Source organism: Bombina bombina, chromosome 9 (genome assembly GCF_027579735.1).
Source record: "Bombina bombina isolate aBomBom1 chromosome 9, aBomBom1.pri, whole genome shotgun sequence".
Taxonomy (NCBI): Eukaryota; Metazoa; Chordata; class Amphibia; order Anura; family Bombinatoridae; genus Bombina; species Bombina bombina.
In genome coordinates, this window is record NC_069507.1 from 156575517 (window position 1) to 156598236 (window position 22720).

The window sequence follows — 22720 nt, forward strand, 5'->3', positions numbered from 1 at the left end:
GGTTATGGAGCAGTTGCTTCATAACTTCTGTTTCCATACGGAGCTTGATAAATTGACCCCTAGATGTTTATTTAGTTTTTTTGCCTAATGCTGGCTTGCATGCTGATGACGTCAACATGCAAAACTGAGCTCCTTATTTTCCCCCCTTCTTCTAAACTCTCCACCCCCAATCTCTCTCTAACTGTCGACAACTCCATCATTACCCCTACCCCGCATGCCCGATGTCTCGGGGTCACATTTGACTCAGATCTTTCTTTCACTCCTCACACTCAGGCATTGGCTAAAGCCTGCCACTTCCACCTTAAAACATTTCTAAAATTAGACACTTCCTTACACAAGACACAACTAAGATTTTAATCCACTCTCTCATTCTTTCCCGCCTCGATTACTGCAACTCTGTCCTTTCTGGTCTCCCCACCTGCCGCCTAGCTCCTTTACAATCCATAATGAATGCCTCTGCCAGACTCATCTTCCTTACACGTTGCTCTTCATCTGCTGCACCTCTTTGCCAATCCCTTCACTGGCTTCCTCTTGCCTCTAGGATCAAACACAAAGTTCTCATTCTGACATACAAAGCCCTCAACTGCACTGCTCCCCCCTATATCTCAGACCTTGTCTCCAAACACTCTCCCTCCCGTCCCCTTCACTCTGCTCACGACCTTCTACTCTCCTCCTCTCTTGTCACCTCATCACACGCCCGTTTACAGGACTTCTCCAGACTGGCTCCCATCTTGTGGAACTCTCTGACTCGCTCCACAAGACTCTCTTCTAGTTTTAAAAGCTTCGAGTGCTCCCTAAAGACTCTACTGTTCAGGGATGCATACAACCTACGCTTACCTTTCTTTATACCAGTTCCTCTCCTCCATTGCTATCCCCTGAACCCCCTCAGCATGTAAGCCTAAGAGTCCAGCTGTTTGTAGATCACCTTCTTAAGAGCTGACTACAACAGTGCAACTCTTGGCAGGGCTCTCTACCCATTTGATCCCTATAATTGTTTTGTTGTACTCCGCATTTATTTATAGCGCTGCGGAATCTGTTGGCGCTCTACAAATAACCGATAATAATAATAATGTAACGGAGTAGGTCATAGGCCTGTACCGACAAGACACCAGGAAGTGAACGAAATGGTGTTGAGAGCTTAGGATATGTGGCTTATTCCTGGGGATAACAGACGATCTCAACAAGGTCATAATGTGGTATCTGAGCTGAACGATAGCGGTGATGCTTGTTTGTTAAGATAAACAACTTAGAATAGTTTATTGAACTTACTAGGCAACTGAGGATTCCTGGTGAGAAGATCAATGCCGCAGATACAGGTGTCAGGGCTGACCGTGGAATTTCCCTTTCAACCTTATAAATGTAAGGAGGATTATATGTCCAAAGTGATAGAGTTTCTGCAGAAGGTGAGTCTGATTCCAAGGATGTTCTTGTAGCTAAATAGTTTATTAATATATTATATTTGTGTTAGTGGAAGTGACAACCGCTAGACTTAACAGCTGTCGAACTGAGCTAGAATATATTACTTTGCTTTTGTTTAGTGCAGTTGGCTCTCTACTGGAGCAGTGTATAATTCTGTGGATTTTAGGTATCGCTTTCTTTCCCCACTCACCCTTCCCATTCCCCATGTTCTTGCCCTCATTTATTGTTACTCCATCTTCATTACCTACTAGTTTTTATCATTATGTAAAACCATGATAATTCTTATGATCCCTTTCCCACATAATATGTTAGCTACCTATATTTAACTACATTTGCTTTCTTTTGTATTACCTAAAATTGGGTCTTTCACATTAAAAAAAAAATCTAAACTAAGCATTACAATGATAAAAAATCCTTCTTTGCAAATAAAAAATGAATATTGCACACGCTTTCCAACATAAGCACCTTTGCAGTTTTAAAATCCTGCTTCTTAAAGCAAATATTAGCTCCTTAACGACAGCTATGTACCCTGTCGCAAGGGTCTTCAAGAGCTTTAACAGTGCAGTCTCACTGACAGCAGCATGACAGGGCTATTTATATATGCTACATTCCCTGAGGTGTGCACAATACCATGGTGTTGCTGCTGTCAGTGAGACTCATGCTGTTAAAGCACAACATATAGCCAACGTACTGGGTAGGACAGCTGTACATAGGGGGTTAAAAAAATCTTTACCTGATTTTCTAAAAAAAAAGAAGTGAAAATATACGTAATTATTGATTTGTAGCACACTCAATGCATATACTACTAAGAACAATTATACAAACTACTGCAAAGCTGCTTTGTAATCTAATCTGAATACAGCTCACTGCATCCCAGCTTTAATAAATGTAAGGAAGATGCTTCCTTGTTGTCTTGGAAACAGCTGAGCCATGCAGTCATTTTTTGGTAATAGCGCGAACCTCTCTATAATATATATCTATATATAAGGTACAGGTGAGAAGCTATCTGTGTAAGGCAGAGGGAACCTCTCTATAATATTAAATATATATTAATATCTAAGTTACTGGGGACGGGCTCTGTGAGTGAGGCAGAGGGACCCTCTCTATAATATTACTGTGTCTGTGTGTGTGTATATATATATATATATATATATATATATATATATATTCATTAAATTTATGGTGGAGATAAAAGTCTGAAATTAAAATCCTCCATGTCTCAAAAGAAAATCAATAAAATTTGTTGCACAGGAAATAAGCACATCTAGGCAAGTATCCCCGCTTGCTTTTATCCATTAAAAGTCCATATACACTGTTTCCAATGCACAAGAGGATTCTGGGTAATATATGCAAATTAGATATGCAACATCTCAGATTTTTTTGCTTCATACTGTGTTAACACACAGCGATTTCCTAATAGGGAGATTGCAGCAAATACTGTACAGAAATTACTGTATTTTCTGTATTTGCTGCAATCTCCCTATTAGGGAATCACTGTGTGTTAAAGGGACACTGTACCCAAAAATTTTCTTTCGTGATTCAGATTGAGCATGAAATTTTAAGCAACTTTCTAATTTACTCCTATTATCAAATTTTCTTCATTCTCTTGGTATCTTTATTTGAAATGCAAGAATGTAAGTTTAGCCGGCCCATTTTTGGTAAACAACCTGGGTTGTCCTTGCTGATTGGTGGATAAATTCATCCACCAATAAAAAAGTGCTGTCCAGAGTACTGAACCAAAAAAAAAAAAAGCTTAGATGCCTTCTTTTTCAAATAATGATAGCAAGAGAACGAAGAAAAATAGATATTAGGAGTAAATTAGAAAATTGCTTAAAATTGCATGCTCTTTCTGAATTACAAAAGAAAAAAATTGGGTTCAGTGTCCCTTTAACACAGTATGAAGCAAAAAATCTGAGAGTTGCATATGTTACCCAGAATCCTCTTGTGCATTGGTAACAGTGCATATGGAGTTTTAATGGGTAAAAGCAAGTGGGGATACTTGCCTAGATGTGATAATTTCATGTGCATTTTTTTTTATTGATTTATAAACTATATATAGTGTTTATATATATATATATATTTAGGGCAGGGGGTGCGGTAAAAATTTTCATGCAGGTAATTGATAGCTGCTAAGTGTCCCTGGAATTTTTTTTCAAATGTTGGCAACTATGTATGTGGCAGTGTTCGTTTTATGAAACTTTTACTTGCCATGTGCTTTTCCAGTAGTTATTATATTGGAAAATTATAGGCAATAAAGCAGCTGGAGTTGTGAAAATATTACATTTACTGATTGTTTGCTGCAACAATACACATTCTTGGGAATTGTTATGGATGTCACTACATATTATTTGATGTTTAGTTTGAATAGCGTGTACCTGTAGTTCAGGGTTTCATACGTGTTTGCTAATATGCTTCATTTTGAATGACTTTGCCGCTGGACGCTGGGGACACAAAATTCAATACAATAAGGGAAGGAGTAGTAGTTTATGATATGTTTAGAATATAAAAGACTGTACTTGATTCTGCTCTTTCCAAAATATAAAATAATGTTCTATAAGTTACCTAAAACAAAATGTAATAAAATATAAAGAACATTGATTTAGTCAGTAAGTATGAGTAATAAAAAAAACAGCCATTTTGGGAATACCGTCACAAGTTCGCCGTTTTCCCAGAACACCGCTGCCATAACATTTATAGACAACAAACTACATTTCCCAATTTCCCTCGCTTCGCGCCTGCGCGGAATACTCTTGAGTAAAATCCCAAGTTCCGTCTTTACCGCGAGGCAAGCGTGTGGCGCCAGGTGACGGCTGAATGGATGTGGAGTTCGGCGAGTCGGTACATTCGGAGGAGGAGCTGGAACTGGTGATTTCTCCGGCTTTATCCGTTCCTAAAGTTACCACTTCCTTATTTGACGATAAAGATGAAATGTCCAGCGGGAATGAAGTGTTGGAGGACGAAGGGGAAGATGTGAATATTGAGGGGGAGTCCTTAGAAGATGAGTCTGTTGAAGAGACTGTAGAGAAGGTGAGAGGGAAAATTACACATGAGCAAGTGGCGGTATCATTTCTGGAACACAAAAACAAAGACAAACTGGACTTATAATGGGAGGTTTAAGTTTTAAGTTCTGCGTGACTGGTTCAGAAAAATAGTCTTCTAATTTGTTTGAGGACTGTTTGACATGTATTGTTCATATGCACAGTTTTCTAGCATATTGGTGGAGACAGACAACCCTTCCAGTATGAATAGGAAGTAGGATAAAGTTAAAAATGAAATTTTTAAGTGTTAGTGCTTGACCAATTCACTGGAATAGGATGTGCACTTACATCACATGGGCCTGACCATATCCACTGCTATACTTGTCCAGACAAGGTCTAAAAACCTGTGGAATTGTCAGTAAACATAGGGCAAGACTTATCAATTTGTGAGCGGCCAGGATTCAGGTCTTATCGCAAATTGTGCTGCAAATGTGGTACCCATAGCTATTATTGCACAAGGGTACACTCGTGCAATACTGACCCCTACCCTCATGCAACCATTTGCGCAAGAATAGGGTTTGTTAATCAAACCGGGCAAATGAATCCAGAGTGATTTCCATCCACCAACTCCAGTTTGGCGGAGAGGGTTTATGAAGCAGCAATTTAAACTGCTGCTTTATAAATATCAGTTGCAGGTTCAAATGAGCGAGTCTGCAACCAATCAGGGCAATCACCTCTTAATAAATATTGCCCATAGCATTAGAAGAATTATACTGTTGCTCAAAGTCTAAATCCTAGCGCATGTGCAAGGAGCCAATTGGCTCCCTGCATCTTTACAGACCACGCCTCACCAAAACTAGTGAACAAGATTGTATCATAATATATAGTACCTCAAAGACCAATGTGAAAATTAGGTTTTTGAAGTTCAAAATAACTAGTGGTTAAAAAGATGATTTAACAGAACTTAAAGTGATGGTATATTAAACACAATCCTAACATCTCAGTAGTAAATATATATTAATGCAAAGCTCTAAATTTCTTTTTCTAACATTTTAAATTATAATCCTATACTTATTATGGTCTTCCTTGTATCCTATGCTCCAGTTTCTTTCATATAGGTGGCGAGAATCCACAAGCTGTTACGTATGGAGGAGGCAAAGTTTACCAAACCTCAAAAGCCTATAAAACCCCTCCCACCTCACTCCTACCTCAGTTTAAACTTTGCCTCTGTTGGAGGTGGTTGAAGCATGATGATGTGCTTGATTTCTTCAGTGAAAAGCGCTTCAGAGCATATTGAAGCCCAGTTCCCCTCAGAGTACATTGCTTGTCAGAGGGATGTGAATGAAGTACTGTCCTATGATACTCCTACCCCAATACCTCTGCTGATATGTTACAGTACTGGTTTGGCCATCTGTTACTAAGTGGACGAGTGTCTATAGGTAAGTATTTTTTTGTATTTTTAAATAGACACAGCTATGTTTATGGGCAATTTTGAATGTTTAAAAGTTTAACTATGCGTGAATTTATGGCCCTGGGACAGATACTTAATATTCCACCTGCTTGTTTTTCTTGAGCAGAATAATTTTCAATACTCGTATTAAATCTGACGCTTCATATAATCGTCAATTTTGACACAGGAACCTTTTGTAACAACACTCATGTTTATTAGGTTTGCGTGCCATAACACCACACACTTACTAATAGATCAGACGCGCATCATTTTTGGCGCCAACATTTTACAAATTCTAATAGCGCATCATCGTATGCACACGTAAAACTAACTAGCGTGCGTGAACAGATGGAAGTTTTTTTTTCTAACCCATATTCCAAAACATCCAATAAAAGCCTCAAGATTTTCTTCGATCTGTCTCAGATCTGGAAGATATGGTAGTAAGTTTTCCAGTTACTTTGCAGGAACAGGGGTGGTATTTTATTAAAATCTCTTCATTGTACCAAAGAAGGAAGACTTTTGGACCAATTTTGGATCTGAAAACTAAACAAATTTGTAAAGAATACCAACTTTCAAGATGGAAACTATAAAGACTATTCTACCATTTTATTCAACAAGGTCACTTTATGTCCACAATATATTTACAGGATGCTTGCCTTCACATCCCAATTCACCCAGAACATTACCATTTCCTGAGCTTTTCTTTATTTGAAAAGCATTATCAGTTTGTTGCACTTCCATTTGGTCTAGCTACAGCTCCAATACTATTTACCAAGGTTCTAAGTGCCCTCTTATCTGTGATCAGAGCTCAGGGTATTGCAGTATTTCCTTTCCTGGATGATATCTTGGTACTAGCTCAATCTTTTCATTTAGCAGAATGTCACACAAAACAACTTTTTTTTTTTTTTTTTGTTTCTTCATAGACATGGTTGGAGGATCAATTTACCAAAGAGATCCTTGATTTCTCAGACAAAGGTTACCTTCTTAGGTTTCCAGAAAGATTCAGTGTCCATGACTCTTTCACTGACAGAACAGAGAGAGAAAAAAATGCTACCAGCATGTCTGAACCATCAGTTTCCCTTATTCCCTTCAGTGGCTCTGTGTATGAAAGTACTAGGCCTCATGATTGCAGATTCCGACGCAATTCCATTTGCTTGTTTTCATATGAGACCTCTTCAGATTTTTATGCTGTGCCAATGGTGCAAGGTATTATACTCGATATTATTTCCTGACTTGGTGGCTGAATCACCAGTCTATTATTCAGGGGGATTCTTTTGCTCGTTCTACCTGGTCTGTGATCACCACATATGCAAGTCTTTCAATTTAAGGAACTGTCTCTGGGTCCCTGACAGCACAAGGAGTTTGGAATCCTCGGGAAGCGAGGTTACCAATCAATGTTTTGGAACTCCATGCACTCTTCAGGCTTCACCTCTATTGAAAAGGGAGCCTTATCTCCATTTTCAGACAGACAGTGTTACGGCAGTAGTTTATGTCAATCATCAAGGGGGAACTTGCAGTTCCCTAGCCATGATAGAAGTATCTCAAATCCTCTCTTTGGCAGAAATCAATTCTTTGATAAAGCCTTAATTCTTTGATATAGCCTTTACAGGGGAAACGCGTCAAGGGGTTTGTGTTGGACAATGGGGTCCCTATTTGTGTAATTTTAAACACTTATATCAGAGCATTGTTGTTGTAGCGTTATCGCTTTAAGGAGTACAATTAGACTACTGTTAGCTGACTGATCCTTTGTGAGTGGACTCAATGTCAATGTGACAATAACAGTCACTAGATGTTAATTCAATTTAGGCTGGTTGCAGACGTTACTTAAACTCATGAATACTATTGTGGTGGCTATTAGATGCTAACCGAATATTAACTAGTGGAAACATATATAACAATCGCTATAAATGTAGCTCATAGCTGTGGATATCATATGCTAACCCGAATAGCAGCTAGTTAAAATACAAATAACAATTGCTACAACTGTAGCGCATAGTTGTGGTTCATTAATGTTATGGTAGGAATCACAGAGTATATGAATAATCACTAATGTAAGCACATGTACAATTGCGACAAATGAGTCTGCCAATATCGAACAGCAGATAAAGGCGTTTGAATTACACTGTTTTACACCATTATTAGTGGACCATTCACATAAGAGATCACGTATGATAAAAGACGTGATTCAAAAACAATTATATTTACTTTAAGCAACAAGTAATATTGGAAAGTGTTGTGGTGGTTATTATATGCTAACTGAATATTAAATAGTTAAAACATACATAGCAATTGCTATAATTGTAGCGCAGGGCTGTAGATATTATATGCTAACCAAATGTTAACCAATTTAAACACACAAAACACTTGCTATAACTGCAGCGCATAGTTGTGGTTTGTTACAGTTATGAGGATAATCGCATAACACATGAATAATCGCTAACACAAGCACATGAATAAATTGCAACATATGAATCTGCTAATATCTCACTGCAGATCAGGGTGTTTAAATCACACTGCTTTATACCGCCAACAGTGTATTATTCTCACAAAAAGTCAAATATGATAGATATGTGATTTAAAACAATTATATTTATCCAAGTAATAGTGGAAAGGTCCCTTTACTAATAGATAAGCTTCAAGTAATGAAATTTGTATTTACTGCGAACACAAAGCAATATTGGAAAGGTCCATTCACTAATAGGCAAGCCTCTAGTAAAGATCCAAAATAGCTTTGAGTATAGAAGAACAATGAATGCAAGCTACATACAACTCACCACATATCTCAATTGATATAGTTACAAGTTGCAAATGTAGACATAGTGTTGCCAACGAGATTATTGCAACTCAACATACCATTTTGAAACTAATGTTGCTTAATCACACATTATAGGTACTCAAACGAAGTTAAGACATTAGAGCTGCGCATCTTCACCTGTCTCTCGATTCGATTACGATTATCATCGTAACGATTCGATACGATTCGATTCTACGATGCATCGCGATGCATCACGATTACTGCACTATTTCTGCCCAATTTTTAAATTTTTCAGAAAAAAAAATTCATGAAGTCAAAGTATTGAAATAAACTCTTTTTTTATTTTATTAGCTCAAAAAAGGACACTCTTCCTGTGGCAAAGTCTGAACACAGCAGACAACAACAGTTTATAGAACAGTAAATACTAAATGGCAATTGTTGTATTGGTTTGGAAACAATATTATGGCATCAAACTGTAGTTACAGAGTACGTAGTGTAAAAAGTGCAGTGCTCACAGTGTACTTCTTCAGTAAAAGAAAATATTTAAATGTATATATTATATATTAGTAAGTAGTACACTATACACTTGTAAAGAAACATGAACAACAAATAAATGTCTAACCTATCTATGTTGGTTTTAATTTAATTTCTTTACTTACTTAGTAATAATAATATAATAGACATTAAATTAAAACCCAAATAGATAGGTTAAGCTTAAGTTACCACCATAATACCTTATTTGTGTGAAAATTGTCCTCAGAAAACAAAACATAAATCCCTTATAGGTACAAAATTACAGGTGCAGTCCACTGTGCCTTCATGACTGTCAATTTGTGGCAAACAAACATCACGTGAAGAATCTGGAACACAACACACAGCACAGAGTGTGCACACAACACACATGTGATTGTGACATATACAATTAGTTTACACAGTTACAGACTTACAATAGTACTAGAGACTGAGAGAGAGACATTTAAAACAAGTAGCATTGAACTGAACTACTATAACTACAGTTTCTTCTTGATGATTATATTATCTTTATGGGATCACAAATATAATTAGTTAGTTATTAGTTACTGTTAAAGCAGTACTACACACAACTGAATAGTGACTGAGTCTGTCACTGAACAGTACACAGCAGTCACACACAAACAAACAATACATAAAAAAGGACACAGACATCAAGGAGTAAATCATGGTGAAGAAAGGGTGGCACGCCACTCACCTGAGGTGTGTGTGCTTTATTTTTGTATTGTGCTGTTGTGTGTGGCACTGTGTGTGTGCTGTACTGTCTGTAGTGTACAGTATATTTGTGATCCAATAAAGATTTACTCAAGGTTTACTCAAGGCTTTTCCTTCCCCTATAGTGGGGTTTGGCTTCAGTCTCACTCTCTGCATAGTGCACTCATAGACAGTTAGACAGTCACACTCACTAGACACTCAGACACTAGAGACACAGTGGGACACACACACAAACAAAAACATTCAATGGCACCACAGTCAGCCACAGTCACACTCACACTCATAGACACTTAGACAGTGACACTGGGACAGACACACAATCACATACAAACAAAAAAATTCAAAGGCAGTTAATACACTCATCTCACACACACTCATAGAGAATGAGATACATACAAACTTTTCAAACTGGCACTCACTCACAGACACACTCACACACTCATAAAGAGACAGTTAGACACTGCAGTACACACATTGTTATTGTTAACTGGTTGGTTATATTCGGTTAACCCCTACAGATCTGCCTGGGAGTGGGTGGGATGGCATTTGGGATTGGGATCATAAACAAAAACATATGATATCTTTCTTAAAGGGTCTATTTAAAATAGACAATTTTTTAGTGTGAATGAATAATATTAATAATCCCTTATGCAGTGTGCACTATGCACTCACTGCATTGCAAACAATACAGGGGTGTGCTGTAACAATAGCACAACATCTACAAAACAGAGCACTTCCTGATTGGCAAACATCACAGTAACACTAGAAGTAGTAATAGACATTATACAAGAAGTAGCATTGAACTACTAGATTTACTAACTTTGATTATCAATATCTTTATGGGATCACAAATATATTGTTACACAACACACACACAGTCACAGTCACACACAGTCAAACAATACCAAAAAAAACACACATCATAAAAAGAGTGAATCATGGTGAAGGGTGACACTGACTGACACGCACACATGAGGTGTGTGCAGTTGTGTGTTGTTTCTTTTGTATTGTGTGTGTGTGTGTGTGACTGTGACAGAGTGACGTGGTCGGTCGTGTCGTGTAGTGTACTAGTATATTTTGTGATCCAACAAAGATTTACTCAAGGTTTTAAGCTTCATTTTTCAAAAAGCTATAAGCTATATAACAGTAACAAATATAAAATAACTTAACAGTAGTCTGCACTGGGCAGTGGGGCACACAGCACTTTCTTCTGGATGTGCCAAAAAACATTAAATATTAATATTATAAACCTGAATCACTACTCAGAATTATGGAATATGTAGGTTTTTCTGTAAGAACACTAGTTGATCCACATGCTCTGGTTTGAGGGTGCTTCTTTTAGCCGTTACCACATCTCCTGCAGTGGAGAAAACCCGCTCTGCAGACACGCTTGTACCTGGGATACACAAGTATCGCTTTGACAAATGAGAGAGGAGGGGAAATATGACCTCATGTACATGCCACCATTTCAAAGGGTCTTCAGTGAGAGGCAGAGATGGGGCTTTACAATATTTCTCTATTTCCTCTTCAGCCTTGGCATAGGGGGTCTTGGGTTCTATTGTACCTTCAGTGTCAGTGAAAGACTGTCCCAGCAAAGTCATGAGAAGCGATGTGGACTTTCTTTTGGGAGGAGAAGGGTTATCCTCCTCGATGGCTGATTCTTCTTCCAGAGTTTCTTTTCCCTCAGGCAGTGGCACTTCATCCACGTTTGTCCTCCTAGATGTAACTGTACTAGTACACTCAATCTTTGTTTGAACAAAAGAATAGAAAAAATAGCATTCATTATTACCTCGAGCAGCCAGCCAGCTAATGCTATGTGTGTGCTCAGAGAGACAGTAATGCATAAATAAATGCATACAACAGCTCACATCTATTCAAGAAACATGATGCAATTAAAATTACCTCCAAGGATGCAGCCTCCTCAGTCACTCCTCTGTATATCTCCAATCTCTCCTCCTCTGTGAGAATAAAAGGCAGTCCCTTAAAACGAGGATCCAGGGCAGAGGCTGTATAAAGTATCTTCTTCTCTGCCTCACTGCTGTACCTCTTCAGGAGATCTGTTTTGATGGCATTCTTGATCTCATGGATCATGGGTGTGTCTCCCATGGTGTCTGTCATGTTCTGGAGCAGTTGTGCATTTAGAGGGGCAATGAGAGAAACAGTTGGATTGCGCTCTTCTGACATCAGTGTGGTTGCATCTTTCATTGGCTTTAATGCACTCACAGCATCCTCTGCATTTGACACATCTGTTTCGTTGAGAGTGCAGAGATCTGACTCACTTTTTCTGACTTCTGGAGACAACAATGTGGCACAGATTGCAGGTTGCTGTTCTAGGAACCTCTCGACCATGTCATATGAGCTGTTCCACCTTGTTGTCACATCAGTTATTAGCTTATGATTCTTCAGGCCAAGACATTTCTGTTTTTCTTTCAGACAGTGGTTTGCTGTAGTGCTGCGGTGAAAAAATGTTGATATTCGTCGCACTCTGCCTAAAAGCCTGGAGAGCGTGGCCACTTTCAGCGCCCGCTGGGATGCGAGATTCAGTGTATGGGCGAAGCATTTTACATGAGGGAATTTTCCAACTTGAGCAGCAACAATCATGTTCGAAGCATTGTCGGTCACAAGCACTACAGATTTATCGGACAGCTGCCATTCTTCCACGACACGAGACAGTAGCTCCGCCAGATGAGAACCCGTGTGAGACTCATAAACTGCTCTCGTTTGCAGCACATGCGACAAGATCTTCCAGTCCTTGCTAATGTAATGTGCAGTTACTGTTACATAAGACTCCGTCGTGACTGAAGTCCATGAATCACACGTTAGTGCGACTCGACTGGCTTGGCTCATTGATGCAATTACCTGAGCTTTTGTTTCTTGGTAGAGTGCAGGTATAACGTTTTCTGTTAAGTGATTGCGTGACGGGATCTTATAACGTGGCTCTAGTGTCTTCAACAGGTTGCGAAACCCAAGGTTTTCCACAACAGAGTAAGGCCGTAGGTCCTTCGCTATGAAAGTTGCCACAGCTTTGGTTATTCTCTTCCCTTTTTCAGAGTTGGGTGGCAAAGTTGACAGCATTGCATCAATTCTTGGCTGATGAGCTTCAGCTAGTCTTGTTATTTCCTTGGCAGTGGCACTGGCGACAGCGGCAGGGGTTAGCATCTCAGAGTGAAAACGTCTAACGTGATTTCTCAAGTTAGTAGTATTCCCTAGGTATTTAATTTTTGTGTGACAGGCTTTACAAACCGCGTGTGTCTTGTCCAATTCGTGCTTTCCAGTATGTTCATAAAATCCAAAATGTGCCCAGATGCTTGCTTTTAAAATGCTAGGTGCATTTTTTATCTCTCTATCTTTTTTGTCTCCCTCTGTCATTTTAGCATGACATGTACATATGTGACGGATGATGTTGTTGTCAACGTCAAACTCTGTCAGTGTTAAAAAAAAAAAAGAAAATACACTAAGTTCCAGTTGTCAAAATGTCAAGCCGCAAATGTAAAATCAACAAGTACTAGTAACTTCAACTACTTTGCCAATGCCATACATTTTGCGAACATAAATTTTAAAACAAATTGCATTGTGATAATTGCAGGGGACATCACTCACTCACTGACACAGTTACTGTAATATATTACACACTTAAAGGTGCAAAAACCCAAACATTTACTTTCATGATTCAGATAGAGAATACAATTTTAAATAAACATCATAACTAACTCTTCTATTATTTAATTTGCTTCATACTTCTCAGATATCGTTTGTTGATGACATATTAGCAATGCATTGCACAGCACACACATTACTTACTAAGTATATAATACTTTGTGCACAAGGAGGAGGCTATGCATTTCAACAAAGGATAAGCAAATTATATAATAGGGAAAGTTGTTTAAAATTGCATGCACTTTCTTGAATTAATATATTATTAAAATATTAGAACTTCAGACCAGGCCATCCATCCATGTGAAAAACATGTAGATAATAGATACAGATTAGACTAATAGAGACATTATTAGACAATAATAGTATACTATATTTATTTATAATACATTTTTTATATATGCAATATTATTCAATAATGCAGCAATTAATTATGCAGCAGCCTGAGCCTCAGTCAGCTCAGCATACTACGTTAAGTAAATAAGGCAAGTATTTAATTGTTACCCCTTATTGTGTAATAAATGTGATTGTGTACCCCTTATTGATTTGCTCTTACCTATTGGCAAGTAGTAGGCAGTTGAGGCAATAGGCAGGCATGGCAATGGCAATTATGGCATGGCATTGGCAAAATGTACAACGTTTTGGTAACTATTAACTAAACAAACAGTTAGTTAGTCTAATTCTCACCATAGGTCTCCTCCTCTGTCTCCCACAAAATAAAAATGAGCCCGCCGTGTAGCTGTAGTATACCGCCGTGTACCATCATCAATCTCAGGCAACAAACTCCTGCTTTGCTGCTTTGCTCCTACTGCGTAACTTCGGCACTTCAAGAGACCGCCCATGAGCGCCCATGTTGCTTTATTGGGTGACGTGACGTCAGTGACGTCAAAACGATGTACCGCGCACTTTCGCGCACTTTCTTTTACGTTTCCTGGAGGCTGGTCACGTGGGTAACGTTAATCGATTATCGCGTCTCAGCGCATCGATGCAGAATCGTTTCATGCCGCATCGCGATGCATCGTCAAAACGATTATTTTTGACAGGCCTATAAGACATGCACACAATTCATGTACCAATACATATGTGAGACCACATCAACATTTATCCACTTTATATTAGGAACAGACGCCCTGCTCACAACCTCATTCAAATGCACCAGTTGCATAGAGTCCATACACAGTGATAATAGTGATAAGATTTTTTACAAATTTTTAATTACATGTGATGCCTGATGTAAAACGAATATGATATAGGCCTGATAGCAATTAATCCAGGGACACATTTATATCTCAAGACCAACAACAACTGCTCATGATATATATTAATTTTGTCACCTATCTTTTAAGAGAAAAATAAAAAAGGTTATATTTTATTTTATCCTGACTCTAAGACTAGTCTGGGCATAGAGTGCTGATAGAGCCTTTTCTTTCTCTTGGAATCTCTTTCCAAACCCTGTTTTTGCATGTTAACACATGATGCTAGCACTACTTCTCTACTAAATAAATTACATTTGAGTTACACACTCTTGAGAATTATGAAGTAAGGGACAGAGGAGCTTGTCTTTATAGTGCCATTGTCAATCTGTATATAGGAAATCAATTCTTGCCCCATGATTTCCTAGGTGTAGACAACTGAGAGGCAGCCTACCTCAGTCGTCATTCCCTACATCCAGGAGAGTGGGCACTCCACCAAGATGTATTCTATTGTAAAAAACAAACAAAACTGGGGCATACCAGAGATAGATCTGATGGCCTCTCGTTGTGAACAACAAACTTCCCAGGTACCTTGTGAGGTCCAGGGATCCTCAGGTAGGTCTTTTGGTCTTTTTGTTTTTTATATTTCCTACTCTCCAGAATGATTTTCAAGGTACAGTTGGAACAGTAATTTGTAATCCAAATACCCCCTGCGTGTCCCCATAGGATTTGGTATGCAGACCTGGTCCGAATGTCCAGTTGCCTGCCATGGCCTCTTTCTCTAAGGCCAGACCTTCTGTCTTCAGGTCCCTTTTTCTATCCAGATCTAAAGTCTAAACTTGATGGCATGGAAATTGAATGCTTAGTTTGCAGTTATAAAGGATTCTTTGACTCTGTAATTAACATTCTGATTCAAACTCTCCAAGCCTGTTTCTTGGAAAATGTACCACAATTTTTGGAAAACTTATATTTCATGGCGTATCAACCATGATTATTCCTGGCATTCTTTTAGAATTCCTAGGATTCTTCAATTCTTGCAGGACGGTTTAGATAAAGGTTTATCTGCCAGTTCTTTGAAAGGACAAATCTTTGCTCTTTCTGTATTATTTCATAGGAAGATTGCTAACCTTCCTGATGTTCGTTGTTTTTTTTTCAGGCTTTAATACAGATTAAACCTGTTATTAGGCCTATTTCTTCTCCGTGGAGTCTTAAAGTGATGGTAAATTCACAAGGAGTACTCTTTACCATCTGATGTAAAATCAAAAAATATTAGTTTAATTTATGAAAAATCTACATTTGCAAGCTTCCTTCTGTATTTTATTTTAAACATCTCCTGTTATATCGCACGCTCCGGCAGCCCCCAACACTTAGACTTTTTTTTTTTTTTTCAATCCTGTGTTTTCCGTTCGCCAATCTTGGGGTCGATCCGATATAAAGCGTCGCCCGCAAAAGCCGGCAACGCCAATATTTGCGCGGATTTGGTATCACATATACGGCGTAACCTAGAAGTTACGCGCGTATATTTCTGCCGTCGCCCGCAGTTTTTTGGGCCATAGGCAGGTATACCAAACCCGCGCAGTTTGGTATCCAATATGCAGCGTAAGGACTTACGTGGCGAAAATGGAGAAAACTTATTCCATTTTCACCTCGCCACAAAAAGCAGCCGTAAGAAGCCTTACGCTGACTATTGGAGCCCCGTAACTCCCTAAACTAACTAGAAAATAAACCTAACGCATGCGCAATGTCTATCTACCTGTCAACCGCGATCCCCCCCCCCCCGAAATCCCTAATAAAGTTATTACCCCCTAAACCGCCGCTCCCGGACCCCGCCGCCATCTACATAAACTAACCCCCTACTGTGAGCCTCTAAAACCGCCGCCATCTACCTTATCTATCCCCTAATCTGACCCCTTACACCGCCGCCACCTATATAAAAATGATTAACCCCTAATGTAAGCCCCTTACACCGCCGCCATCTCTATTAAAATGATTAACCCCTAATTTAATCTACCTACCCCGCCGCCAGCTATATTATCTATATTAACCCTAAGTATATTATAGTTAATATAGGTATTACATTATATATATTAACTATATTAACCCTAATTATATTAGGGTTAATATAGTTACTATAGTATTTATATTAACTATATTAACTCTATCTAACCCTAACTAAATTTATATTAAATTAATCTAATTCATTTATAAACTAAAATGTTCCTATTTAAATCTAAATACTTACCTATAAAATAAACCCTAAGATAGCTACAATATAATTAATAATTACATTGTAGCTATGTTAGGGTTAATATTTATTTTACAGGTAAATTGTTAATTATCAGCCAATCGGAATTCGGCGGACGCCATCTTGGATGACGTCATTTAAAGGTACATCATTCCAAGTTCAGCAGTCGGCCGGGATGGATGCTCCGCGGCGGCGGAGCGAAGAAAGAAGATTGAAGATGCCGCCGGAAGAATGAAGACTTTGCTGCCGCTTGGAGGAAGACGTCGCCGGAGGAAGAATTCTTCTTTGCCGCTTGGAGGAAGACATCGCCCGGATCGGATCAGGAGTTCGGCCCGGTGTGGTGAAGACAAGGTAGGGAGATCTTCAGGGGGGTAGTGTTAGGCTTTTTTAAGGGGGGTTTGGGTGGGTTTAGAATAGGGGTATGTGGGTGGTGGGTTGTAATGGGGGGGGGTATTGTATTTCTTGTATGCAAAAGAGCTGAATTCTTTGGGGCATGCCCCACAAAAGGCCCTTTTAAGGGCTGGTAAGGTAAAGAGCTTTGAAATTTGTTGAATTTAGAATAGGGCAGGGAATTTTTTTTATTTTGGGGGTTTATTATTTTATTAGGGGGCTTAGAATAAGTGTAATTAGCTTAAATATCTTGTAATCTTTTTTTTATTTTTTGTAATTTAGTGTTTTTTTTTTTTTGTAATTTAGTTTAGTTAATTTAATTGTATTTTTAGATAGATGTTAGTAGTTTATTAAATTTATTGATAGTGTAGGTGTATTTGTAACTTAGGTTAGGATTTATTTTACAGGTAATTGGGTAATTATTTTAACTAGGTAGATATTAAATAGTTAATAACTATTTAATATCTATTATACCTAGTTAAAATAATTAACAATTTACCTGTAAAATAAATATTAACCCTAACATAGCTACAATGTAATTATTAATTATATTGTAGCTATCTTAGGGTTTATTTTATAGGTAAGTATTTAGATTTAAATAGGAACATTTTAGTTTATAAATGAATTAGATTAATTTAATATAAATTTAGTTAGGGTTAGATAGAGTTAATATAGTTAATATAAATACTATAGTAACTATATTAACTATATTAACCCTAATATAATTAGGGTTAATATAGTTAATATATATAATGTAATACCTATATTAACTATAATATACTTAGGGTTAATATAGATAATATAGCTGGCGGCGGGGTAGGTAGATTAAATTAGGGGTTAATCATTTTAATAGAGATGGCGGCGGTGTAAGGGGCTTACATTAGGGGTTAATAATTTTAATATAGATGGCGGCGGTGTTAGGGGCTCACTTTAGGGGGTTCTAGATATAATATAGCTGGCGGCGGGGTACGGGAGCGGCGGTTTAGGGGTTAATAACTTTATTAGGTTGCGGCGGGGTAAAGGAGCGGCGGTTTAGCGGTTAATAGCATTTTTATTGTTAGGCTAGTGAGGGGGGATAGCGGATAGAGGGTTAGACAGTGCGGGCTATGTTAGGGAGGCGTGTTAGACAGTGCGGGCTATGTTAGGGAGGCGTGTTAGACAGTGCGGGCTATGTTAGGGAGGCGTGTTAGACAGTGCGGGTGTTTTAGACTTTAGTCAGGTTTTATAGGCGCCGGCAGATTCTAACGTGGCGCAAGTCACTGGCGACGCCAGAAATTTTTACTTGCGCAGATTTCTGGACATCGCTGGTTTGTCAGACTTACGGCACGTTAGCATCTGACGGCGACCTATATGGGATGGCTCGAGTTGCGAGCTGAAACTGCAGGCGACGCCGGTTCCCTCGCTTGCGCCGCAAACTGCAATCGATATCGGATCGCGCCCCTGATTCCTGTCATTTTGGCATGTATCACCAAAAAAAAAAACTACATCTTTTGAGCATGCGTTTATGACGTCATCCTGCTTCTGGATTCATTGTATTCGCATTAAACAGCTGCATTGCGCAAATGGGCACCTTTGAGATTCAGAGCTTAGTTAAAGGGGGCAGAGCCTATCTATGCCGGAGTCTAATAGAAAGTAAGCCGATATATAAATAATGCGATATTATATTTTAAAAAAAATTATAGTGACTACAGCTTTCACAATAGTTTGTCATAAGCCGTTATCACATTTTGAGAAATTTACCATCACTTTAACCTAGTATTAAAACTTTTACAGGCTCCTCCTTTTGCGTCTATGCATAATTTGGACATTAAAACTACTTTCATGGAAAGTATTGTTTCTTTTGGCAATGCTAGAATAATTTCTGAATTGTCTGCTCTCTTGTGAGTCTCCTTATCTGATACTACATTTACATTTTTATTATCACACATTAGTAGGGAAATTGTTGTTCCCTCCTTGTGTGCTGATCCAAAAAATGCTTCTAAAAGATCTTTACATTCTTTGGATGTTGTTAGAGCATTGAGATTGTATGTTGATGCTACTAAGGATTTCAGACAGACTGTTTGTTCTTTTTACTTCCCCTAAGAAGGGCCAAAAGGCCTTGGCTATTACTTTATCCTCTTGGTTGAAACTTTTGATTCACAAAGCTTATTTGGAGGCAGGTCAGCCTCCGCCACAGTGATTTGCAGCTCATTCTACTAGATCGGTTGCCACATCTTGGGCTTTTAAGAATGAGGCTTCAGTTGATCAAATTTGCAAAGCAACCACTTGGTCATTACTCTGCATACCCATACCATTTTTATGTTTTTGCTTCGTCAGAAGCAGCCTTTGGTAGAAAAGTCCTTCATGCAGTTGTCTCAGTTTAATAATTGTGCCTCTGTATTGAGTTTGTCATGAAAGATGTACAATTTATGGGTTATGGATTTAATTTCTCAGCAAAAAAAAGATGTTTTTATTTGGATCCCTCCCTTTATTGTTACTAGTGGACTTCCACATCTTGGGTATTAGATCCCATATGTAACACCTTGTGTACTCTCACCATCTATCTCAAAGAAAACATAATTTATGTCTTTCCTGAAAAATTAATTTCCTTCATGATGACTAGTCTTTTTTCCCTGCTCCTAATTTTTAGCTTTTACTCCATCTAAACACTTCACCACTTGGCTACACGTCAAAATAAGGTATGAGTGAGGTGAAAAGGGTTTTATAGGCTTTTTAGGGTTTGGGAACTTTTCTCCTCCTGGTAGGAATGCATATCCCATATGTAACAGCTAGTGGACTCTCGCCACCATGAAATAAATTAATTTAACATATAAGACCTAAATTTATGTTTTTTGTTTTTTTTAAAGTGGCCCAGTAGTGAAACAGTTAATAAGGGAACATACCTTGTGGTCTGCATTGTGTAATATTAGCTAAATGCAGGGTGCAGTTCCCTAATTAATTGCTTGGCCGCTCAAAAATGTGGTCTTTAAGGTTGCACAGATCTTTGTGTGTTGTATCCCCACACTGATACATCTGGCTTTAAAAAGAGTAGAATGCCACTTGCAGCCATATTCAGCTTTTTTTTTTTTTTGCAAACAAATGCCTAATATGAATTTTGTTTCCCAAACGAATGCCGAATACAAATTTTCTTCCATGCTTACAAGGAACCTATTCATTTTCCCTGAGCCCTGAAATATCTCTGCCGTTGCATTAATAAAGGAAAATACAACTTGGCTACAGAACCATGCAGATTGTTCCCAAAACCTTCTGCATAATAAAGTGTGTGGGTTCCATAGAGGCAGTTGTCTTGTGGAATCAGTAATCAAACAAAATGTACATCTCAATAGTTACATGGAAAAATGTTTGTGAGAACAGTTGAATTACATTTTACTTCTTTACTTTCTTCTTTTATTGGTCATAGTCTGTTTTTAGTGTTATCAAATGAGTTACCAGATCCATTGATATTATGTAGTAAAGGAGCAGGAGCATTCCCCCAGCAAAATAGTCTTGACTGTAAGATTCTGAATCTGAAATAGATGATACCTTTACGTATTTTGCTATGAGTTTTCATATGGTTTTTGGAACATATTTTAAGGCTGTTCCTTTGGCTTCCATCACTGGTCACAGAATAGCAACTATAAACAGAAAAGTCAATTGTATTTTTACACACTTTTTTTGGATTAGATGTGAAAGTCAATCCTAGGGCTCCATGTACTAAGCAGTCAGCGAGCTACCCGCAACAAATCTCGCGTCAAAACTCGCAAACTGATATGTACAAAGCCGTCAATTATGTTAAAACTCGCATCTTTAAAATTGCGAGCGTACTTATCCGCCAAACCTCGCTACCGCTCCATTTTTCACTGTAATTAGACACATTTGACCACCAACTCGCCAAAAAACGAATGTACTAAAAAATCTATTTGTCCGCTCGCTACAATTTCCGCTCCCACCTCGCTATTTTTGCCTCGCCACCTTTTAGGTGGCGGGCAAGGTACAAAACAATAGGAAAGTCAATCTAGACGCCAGTCTAGACATATATAAAAGGCAGTAATATCAGCATTGTATTTACAGCATAACTGGCGTCTAATTTGTCTCTCATTTCCATGTACATAAATTGCGCCCAATTTGTCGACTGTAATTAAAGAGTAATCTATTTAAATTTGTATTGTTAGTTGTCAATCTTTATAATTATTTTTATATTAATATTTATATATTATCAGATCCAGATGAAGCCATATCCAAATTGTAAATAAATATTACAAAAATAACGCTCTGTTATCACTCTTCAAAAAATTTTGAACAATAATAAAGTTGTTTAGATAAGTTGAACTTTTATAGGAGCAAAATTCTATTCCCGCGACTACTATGATGTTCGTGACACCTTGCATGTCACGTGTTAATAATTGGCCAGACAATTCAACTGAAAGTTAAGTACCATCAGCTTAGTCGCGGCGAGCGAGGCGTCAAATTTATCAACAATCCGCAACTGCTCGCGGCGGGCTAGACTTGTCTATTTATTGGGGGAATATTAGTACATAGCGACAGCGGACACCATTTCGCCCGCGGCGAGTAACGGCGAGTTTATCCGCGTCTACAATGACGGATGAATTGACGGCTTAGAACATGGAGCCCCTAGCGTGTTTGAAATGCTAGGATTGACCATTGAAACAAAGGGGACTTTCATTCATGAAGTATAAAATACTTCATGCTAAAAGCTCCTTTATTTGTTTCAAGCGTTAACTGCACTGAGTTGCTCAGGCAGCCCACGGCAGAACACTGTTTTTCTGAGTGGTGAGGCGGCGAACAGAAATCATCCCGATCAAATGCTAGCGGCCGATTGTCCACGAATCTGCAGGGGGCGGTATTGCACCAGCAGTTCACAAGATGTGCAGCGGACATGATTTGCTAAATCGTATCATGTCCGCTCGCACTATAATAAATTGACCCCTATCTGTCAAGATATCTCTTCAAAAAAATTATACAATAAGATTGAAGTAAATTTGATAATAGAAGTTTGAACCACAAAAGAACAAATTTGGGTTACATGTCCCTTTTTAAGAAGGTAAACCTATACACAGTTGTATATTATATTTTAAACTATAGGTCTTATAATAATATTAAAACCTTGTTGACCCAGTGCCTTGTTCCATTAATAAAGTTTAGCAGCATATGATCATCTAACATTGATTTTTTTTTTCTCTTACAGCGTATGATTAACCTGGCTGATCTAAATCCTTATATTCTGTGCTCAATCTGCAAAGGTTATCTAATAGATGCTACAACAATCACAGAATGCCTTCATACATGTAAGTTGTCTTTTTCTTTAAAAAAGAAAACTTTATATAGAAAGCAGATTATACTGCTGTTATGAGTATAACTTATGGGAAGTCTTTTCTTCATGTTCCTTCTTTG

At 38.2% G+C, this 22720-nt stretch overlaps 1 protein-coding gene across 1 annotated transcript in view; it reads left to right on the forward strand.

The window, feature by feature from the left end:
- Positions 1-4166: 4166 nt before the first annotated feature.
- PCGF6 (polycomb group ring finger 6) overlaps positions 4167-22720 on the forward strand; it is a 318754-nt gene continuing 300200 nt past the window's right edge. The window contains exons 1-2 of the mRNA XM_053692452.1: positions 4167-4446; positions 22515-22614. Coding sequence (XP_053548427.1) covers positions 4234-4446; positions 22515-22614 — 313 coding nt within the window. The 5' untranslated portion in view covers positions 4167-4233. The remainder of the gene's footprint in view (positions 4447-22514; positions 22615-22720) is intronic.